Source organism: Lepidochelys kempii, chromosome 8 (genome assembly GCF_965140285.1).
Source record: "Lepidochelys kempii isolate rLepKem1 chromosome 8, rLepKem1.hap1, whole genome shotgun sequence".
In the NCBI taxonomy this organism is placed as follows: Eukaryota; Metazoa; Chordata; order Testudines; family Cheloniidae; genus Lepidochelys; species Lepidochelys kempii.
In genome coordinates, this window is record NC_136387.1 from 37348791 (window position 1) to 37357420 (window position 8630).

The window sequence follows — 8630 nt, forward strand, 5'->3', positions numbered from 1 at the left end:
GCGGGAAGCCTGGGGTGGGGGGCGGAGAAGCAGAGCGGGGCGGCGCATTCAGGGGAGGAGGCGGAGCGGAGGTGAGCTGGGGCTGGGGGTTGGGGGGGGAGCTGTAAATTTTCCCCTTGGGTGCTCCAGGGCTGGAGCACCCATGGAGTCAGCGCCTAAGGCGCCACTTTTGGCCAGTTAAATTTGTCCCTCGAGGAACAACTGGTTCTAAAAGGGCTTCTAAATTTAACAACCGTTTCTAGCGAACCGGTGGGAACCGGCTCCAGCTCACCACTGCCCCTGCCCCCCTCTAGGACACACTGCCCTGAGCTGTATGTGTCAGCCCAGATCCTCCAAGGTACCAGATGTGTAGTTTCATCAATTTCCGTGAGAGTTAGGCACCTAAACACTAATGGCTGCCTGTCTCCGTAGCCAGCAGAGGCCTTGGAGATTTAAAGGGGCAGTACATGAAAAGGAAGGCATAATAGTCAATGAAATAACCCATGCACTGAGGGTTGGAAAAATAATTGCTTGACTTGTAAAACGAGTACATTGGACCAAATTCTGCTCTCATTACTTAGGTGTAAAATGTGGAGTAAGTCAGTGTACCTGAGAGCAGAATCTACGTCCTTTATTATAGCCAACACTAAGGCCTTGTCCCCACACAAGTTGTACCACTTTAACTATATTAGCATAGTGAATGCGTATAACCACCACTGTGGATGCAGTGCTACTGGTATAAGGTGCTTATGCTGGTCCAGTTTATTCCAGTATGGGTCGGGGAATAAGCTAAATCAGTATAAGCACATTTATACCCACTACTACTGTGCCCACACTAGAAGCTGTACCAGTATGACTATATTGGTAAAAAAAAAAAATCCCCCCTGCCCCTAAGTGATCTAGTAACTTCTATCTGGACACAATCTGTGTGTAGAGCTGACCCAAGTGAATAGGGCAGAAGGGAGTACATTCAATCCCTCCTGAGAACACTGTAGGCAGCTGGAAGACAGAGGAATGCAACTAGCTTATAGAGGTTACAAGCTAGAGAGTCTGCTTGAATAAAGAATTCAGTCTCCTCTTTCTGGCTTGCTCACTCTGCTCCAGGATCTGCGAGACAGCATGAATGGGGAGCCCCATAACATCAGTGGGGCACAGTCACTTTTCTGATCACACCTGCGCTTTAAAGTGATGCCAAAAACCTGTTTGGTACCTCAGATGTCTGCAACCATCCAGCATATGATCCCCACAGAGCAGGGGGGGTGGAGGCAGTGCTCAGGGGTTCCCTCCTGAAGGAACGGCCACTAGGCTGGGTGCCAGCCCCAGGATAGGCTGGCCCCTCAGGTAGCAGTGCTGCAGTGCAACTTGGTCATCAAAAACATATGCATTTGCAGACAGTGATGTTCTAGAGCCCGCATCCTGCCATGTGAAGGGCAGAGCCTTTGCAGTCAAATCCTAGCTACTGGCTCAGCCAGACCGTGCTTTACATCTGGCAAAGAAAATGATCCCAGCCAAGCAGCTCAGTACAAGAAGTACAGTGACAGGAATTATCACAATGGCCTTGTTGCACTGCAAGACTGAAGCAGGCACATTCTTCACCAGGGTGCCCTGGTAATGAGACGGGGATTCACACGTGTAGTCCTGAGGCCAGTCTGGCATCAAGGACTCTGTGCTCGCCAAGGCCTGGATCTCACTGGCACCCGCACATGAACAGTTGTAGAGATTCTGACCTGCCCTTAGGCTCTGCAGGTGTCTCAGAGACCGCAGCTGATCCCTTGGGAGACGAGAGATCAGGTTTCCATCTAGACTGAGGACTTCTAGAGCAGGATAGTTCTTGGCTGAGGGGACAGCATGCAGTCTGTTGTTGGACAGGTGGAGTTTCTTCAGGAAGGGGAGTGCAAGGTCTAGAGTATGAAGGTTATTGGAACTCACATCTAATACTTCAACACTGGGGGGCAGAGGCAGGGAGATGTGATCTAAGCCCGTGGTGGACAAGTTGAGGATGCGGAGGGATGGCTGCCACTGACATGAAGAGAAGGGGATAGCCAGGAGGTCATTCTGACTCAGGTCTAAGTGGACGAGCTTCTCCAGATTGTGCAGCATTTCACACACAGTGTGGAAGGAGCTCAGATTGTTGCGATGGAGTTTTAATACTTGGAGTTGTGGGAAAGCCCCCTGGCAAAATGAAGGCCTCATGCTCTGGTCTTGGAGGTGGTTTTCCGACACATCCAGATAGCGTAAGGTTCTGAAAACCTTGCCAATGCTGCATGGAATGTAGGTGACCTGAGACTGTGTCACAGTCAGATTCTGCAGGGTCTCCAGCCAGCCACTCAGGTGGGCGAAGTCTTTGTCTCTGTCAATCAGGGAGGTGGAGGTCACGTTATGGAAGCGTAATGAGGAGACAGGCAGAATTAACCTGTCCATGTGGAACCAGCTGGCATTTCCAAGGAAAGTGCAGCTTTCAAACTCGAGCTCTGTAATACGCATGTAGTAAATGAACTTCGTAACAGCTGCCAAGAGAACCTCTGGCACAAGAAGATCTCCAAAGATAATCTTGGTCACCTGCAGCGACTGCAGTATGTTGAGCACCGATTGCTCTACTGTGATTGATGCAAAACCTGCATATTTCTCCAAGTTTCCTCCTCGAAGCTCGAAGACAAAGGCATGGAAACACTGAAGGAGGTTTCCCATGTTTTCCCGATTCAAAAGAGAGCAGGTGCAATGACTTTGGGACTTATTGAAGGAGCAGTCGCCTCCTACCTCAGAGAGTTTCAATCCTGTGAGCAGAATAACCACAAACAGCGGAGAGATGTGCATGATGAATAGCCTAGAAAACAGAAGAGCAAGAGTAAAGCCCAGGCCTTTGCTGTTACAGAGCTGGGGCTGCAGGCACTAACATTCAGTGAAGCCAATGGGAGGCGAGGGGTGATCTCTGGAGCCTTTGCTCCATGCAATACAAGCACCAGAACAAGGCTAGGATTATTCACAGGACATTGTTCCTGAGTCCAGTACTGGGCACCAATAGAAGGGCATGTGAGCATTCCCCCTGCACAGCAACCTCCGGGGGAGAATGAGGGTGGAAGAGAGTTAGGTGAGAGCAAGTCCAGACTTTGGTGAGAGCTACTGCCTTGGACTCAGGGATTGATTTGATGCTTGCTGGCACTGCTGGAAGCCTCAGTTCTGGGTAGGTTTTAGCCAGTTCCTCCTACCAGTAATGGAGTGCTTGTTCAGTGAGTGCTGTTAGCTCAGGCATGGTCTCCAAGGCATTGGGATGAAGGTGGGTGGCCTCTATTACTAGTCACACAACGCCTCAGTGATGTGACACCAGGTAAAACCCTGGTCCCATTCAAATCCAGGGCAAAACATCCACTGGCTACCATGGAACTTACAGCATCAGTCCCAGCTGGAAGCCAATGGAGCTAAGCTGAGGATCTGGCCCCCAGAGCTTTAGGAGATGTCACAGCCAAGTCAGAGATGGATCTGAGCCACAAAGTTCAGGCCTGGATCCAGCTTCAGATTTGCCCAAAGGCTGGAGGAGATACTCAGCTCCATGGTGTCTCTAGTTACATTGTCTCTTCATGAGGATTCTCACCTAGATCTGGTTTACTGGCCAGCAGTGATTCCTCGTCCCTCCCATCCCAGTGAACATGCAGCAGCCAGTGGAGGAGAGTCGGTATTTCTCCCCACACAAAGCCTGTTTCTCTTCACAGGCAGAGCTGTGCCTCACCCTGCCAGCAGCCCCATTTGGATGGGAATCTGCCCATTTCCCACCCCTCAACAATCCCCTCCAGCCAAGAGAGCTGCTTCGTCCCACCCAGCCATGAAGGACTTCTCAATGCTCGAGTGCCAGTTTGAATCCTGTGCACTGGGTTGCGGGGGAAGGCTGCCAAATCCCAGGATGGGGAATCTCTTCCCATTAAGTGCCCTGGCAAACCCAAGGGCACAGCAGGAGGAGATGCTAGAAATGGCAAATCACACAAGAGAAAGTATGGTCTAGTGGTCAGAGCACAGAACTGGGGGTCAGTGACTCCCTTCTTTTATTCAAAGCTCTGACAGAGGCTCACTGTGCACTCTTGGGAAGGTTAGTTCACCTCTCAATGCCTCAGTTTCCCTATCTCAAACTGGAGTTCTAACAACTACCAACCTCACAGGGAGTGGTGAGGGATCATTCAGTAATATACATACAACACTGAGAATGTGTAAACTGTGGGGTCTGGTTATTCTATATGACTGAGTGACCCGGATCAGGACTGTTGATGGGCAGTCCAAAAAGTGCCAGCAGTTAAAGGGTTAAAAGATGATAAAGAATGCTTTGCTTGTTTTGCAGAGGTGTATTTCCCAGGTGCCCCGCATGACTGGAGAAGCAATCACATTTCATCAGCATTACAGAGGGGTTATTGTTAAAGGACTCACCTGCCAACTTGGAATTGCAATATTTTCCTGCCAAGGAAACGCTCAATTCCTTTAGCTTTTGGGAGACCTTGATTAAGATGTCAGTGGTTTTCTCTTGTGAGCTGCTTTACTCTCCTGCATGGGACCCTCCTTCACTCAAAACCCTTCACTTACTGCTACTCACTGTCACACAGTTTCCCAGTTGCTACTTCCTTTTGCACAAATCTATTCTGTTTGTTTCCTGAAACAGAACTGCAGTTGGGAAATACTAATGGGTATAAGGCATTTCATAATCCTTCCCAAATCCTCCACGCCCAGAATGCTGTCTGGGCCAGCAGTGGGCCTGACCAAGACACCGAAAGGGGAAGAACTGGGTTTCCTGTGCTCCAGCTGCCCAGAAAGCTAAGGAGATCTTGCTTTGATTTCCTTATAGTATGCTTCTCCTCTGAAAAGTACCTCTGTCCAAACGGCATTGCAGGGTAACAGGTCTGACTTTGGGGAAGGGATGGAATGAGGGCGGGGCAAGGGCAGTGCAGGAGTGGGGCCAGGGCTGGGCGGGGGGGTCGAGCACCCAGTGGGAAGAGTGGAAGTCGGCGCCTATGCCCAAGAGCGTGCTTGATTCTTGATTCTCAGGTCCCAGGTGGAGTTAGCAGAGTTTAAACTAGGGCTGTCAAACGATCAAAAAAATTAATCGCGATTAATCACACGATTAAAAAAAATAATTGCCATTAAATTGCACTGTTAAACAATAATAGAATACCATTTATTTAAATATTTGTGGATGTTTTCTACATTTTCAAATATATTGATTTCAATTACAACACAGATTACAAAGTGTATAGTGCTCACTTGATATTTATTTTTGATTACAAGTATTTGCACTGTAAAAAACCCCAAAGGAAATAGTATTTTTCAATTCACCTGATACAAGTACTGTAATGCAATCTCTTTATCTCGAAAGTTAAACTTACAAATGTAGAAGTATGTAAAAAAAACCTGCATTCAAAAATAAAACCATGTAAAATTTTAGAGCCTGCAAGTCCACTCAATCCTACTTCTTGTTCAGCCAATTGCTCAAACATGTTTGTTTACATTTGCAGGAGATAATGCTGCCCGCTTCTTGTTTACATTGTCACCTGAAAGTGAGAACAGGTGTTCTCATGGCACTGTTGTAGCCAGCGTCGCAAGATATTTATGTGCCAGATATGCTAAAGAGTCATATGTCCCTTCATGCTTCAACCACCATTCCAGAGGACATGCGTCCATGCTGATGACAGGTTCTGCTTGATAATAATCCAAACCAGTGTGGAATGATGCATTTTCATTTTCATTATCTGAGTCAGATGCCACCAGCAGAAGATTCATTTTCTTTCTTGGTGGTTTGGGTTCTTTAGTTTCTGCATCAGATTGTTGCTCTTTTAAGACTTCTGAAAGCATGCTCCACACCTCGTCCCTCTGAGATTTTGGAAGGCACTTCAGATTCTTAAACCTTGGGTCGAGTGCTGTCGCTATCTTTAGAAACCTCACATTGGTACCTTCTTTGTGTTTTGTCAAATCTGCAGTGAAAGTGTTCTTAAAATGAACAACATGTGCTGGGTTATCATCCGAGACTGCTATAACATAAAATATATGGCAGAATGTGGGTAAAACAGAGCAGGGGACATACAATTCTCCCACAAGGAGTTCAGTCAGAAATTTAATTAACACATTATTTTTAACGAGTAGCATCAGCATGGAAGCATCCCCTGGCATATGTGTGTGTGTGTGTATATATATATATACACACACACAGTAAGTAGTACCTTACTAATTGAGCTGTCCCAAAGGGTGGAAGATTTGGGTCCACAATTAATTATAAGAAAACAGAGCCCTATAGAAGTATTGTATACAGGTGTAGAAACTACTAGCATGCAAACTGCATAATCTGTGTGTGACGTTCCCCTGGTGTTATCTCGGCCGGTGATCCGCTAGGTCACTCCAATCCTCGACTCTGGGAGCCATCCTTACCCTGCTGTGCTGTGAGAAACCCCCACACCTGGACTGTTCACACATAGCCTCTGGCATGTAAGATGCTTGGATTGTGCAACTAGCCAATATCTCCGGTCCCAGACACAACCCTAGGAACCTCTGTATTGCAGTGTCCAGTTATGCCCACTGGACGCTGCAAGTTTATGTGAGTTCGTCAATTTAACAAAGAAATTGATACATACCAGGCTTGTTATCCCCAGGAGAGTCTCTGACACACTTTAAACGAAATACACTGCTTTAGGTAGAATAAACAAACAAATTTATTAACTACAAAGATAGATTTTAAGTGATTTTAAGTCAAAGCACAAGAAGTCAGATTTGGTCAAATGAAATAAAAGCAAAATGCATTCTAAGCTGATCTTAACACTTTCAGTGCCCTTACAAACTTAGATGCTTCTCACCACAGGCTGGCTGGTTGCCCTTCAGCCAGGCTCTCCCTTTTGATCAGCGCCTCAGTCGCTTGGTGGTGATGTCTGTAGATGTAGGTGGAAGAGAGAGGAAGAGCATGGCAAATGTCTCTCCCTTTTATCATAGAATCATAGAATATTAGGGTTGGAAGAGACCTCAGGAGGTCATCTAGTCCAATCCCCTGCTCAAAGCAGGACCAACACCAACTAAATCATCCCAGCCAAGGCTTTGTCAAGCCAGGTCTTAAAAACCTCTAAGGATGGAGATTCCACCACCTCCCTAGGTAACCCATTCCAGTGCTTCACCACCCTCCTATTGAAATAGTGTTTCCTAATATCCAACCTAGACCTCCCCCCTGCAACTTGAGACCATTGCTTCTTGTTTTGTCATCTGCCACCACTGAGAACAGCCTAGCTCCATCCTCTTTGGAATCCTCCCCCTTCAGGTAGTTGAAGGCTGCTATCAAATCCCCCCTCACTCTTCTCTTCTGCAGACTAAATAACCCCAGTTCCCTCAGCCTCTCCTCGTAAGTCATGTGCCCCAGCCCCCTAATAATTTTCACTGCCCTCCGCTGGACTCTCTCCCATTTGTCCACATCCCTTCTGTAGTGGGGGGACCAAAACTGGATGCAATACTCCAGATGTGTTCTTTCTTCCGTCTTGGCTTTGTCCCACCCCCCTTCAGAGTCAGGTGAGCATTACCTCATCGTAGTCCCAAACTGACCAAAGGAAGGGGGGTGACTCAATGAAGAGTCCATAGATCCTTTGTTGCTGTCTAGGCCAGTGTCCTTTGTTCCTGTGAGGCTGGGCTGGGTTTGTCCCATACATGCCCTGATGAGGTATGAACTGCCCCTCTGCTCTTGGAGAATTTTTGCCTGGGCTTGTTTTAAGCCACAAGGACGCATTTTCAGCCTCATAACTATATAAATGAAATTACAACCTATAACATTACTGTAACAACAATTACTGTAACATTACTATAACAACAATGCTCGGTGCATCATGAGCCTTCCAAAGACACCCAATGTGACAAACTTTGCATTGGATACTACACAATCATTTTATACGGATGAGCACGGGGGTGCTGGGTGTTCGTTCGAGATACAGAACATTATACTTTGGCAGTTACTGCTAGATCAGATTAAACTCAAATCAGATTATAAACATTACTTTCCTATCATTCAAGGGAGTCAGCATGGAAGTTATATGGGGTTGATCCTACTCTCACTGAAGTCAAAGGCAAATCCTCCATTGATTTCAGTGGGGCAGAATCCGGATGTTAATGGGCCCATTTCTAACCTCTGAAGCTGTGCCTGCAAAATGTGCATGTGTAGGGGAATTTACTTGAGAAAAGAGTTTCAAGGATGAGTCAAATCCCTCAGTAATAGAGTCCCATAGTCACTATCTGGACTAGAAACTCTTGGGAGGAGTGGCACAAATAACACCTGGCTAACAGGCAGTGCCACATACTGAAAGTTCACCAAAGGAGCCAGGGAAGGGGGGAAGGGATAGCTCAGTGGTTTGAGCATTGGCCTGCTAAACCCAGGGTTGTGAGTTCAATCGTTGAGGGGGCCATTTAGGGATTGGGGCAAAAATTGGGGATTGGTCCTGCTTTGAGCAGGGGGCTGGACTAGATGACCTCCTGAGGTCCCTTCCAACCCTGATATTCTATGAAGGCTGCAGAAAGTGGAATACAGCACAATTCCCCAACGCGTTCTCTGGTGAAGCCTCCTGATCTACATCCCCAGGGCTTCCCTGACCAACACAGTCAGGGCCAACCATGTCCAGGACGCCTGTCCCCTGGCAGCCCCTTCTGACTAGGGGAGA

The 8630-nt window shown here is 47.3% G+C and overlaps 1 protein-coding gene across 1 annotated transcript; it reads right to left on the minus strand.

The window, feature by feature from the left end:
• Positions 1–98: 98 nt before the first annotated feature.
• CD14 (CD14 molecule) lies at positions 99–4589 on the minus strand. Its single transcript, XM_073358180.1, has 2 exons — positions 4390–4589; positions 99–2803 (listed from the first exon to the last, which is right to left on the minus strand). Exon 2 carries the CDS (start codon positions 2791–2793, stop codon positions 1444–1446), a length of 1350 nt encoding a protein of 449 aa, XP_073214281.1. The 5' UTR covers positions 2794–2803; positions 4390–4589; the 3' UTR covers positions 99–1443.
• Between the last annotated feature and the right edge of the window lie 4041 nt (positions 4590–8630).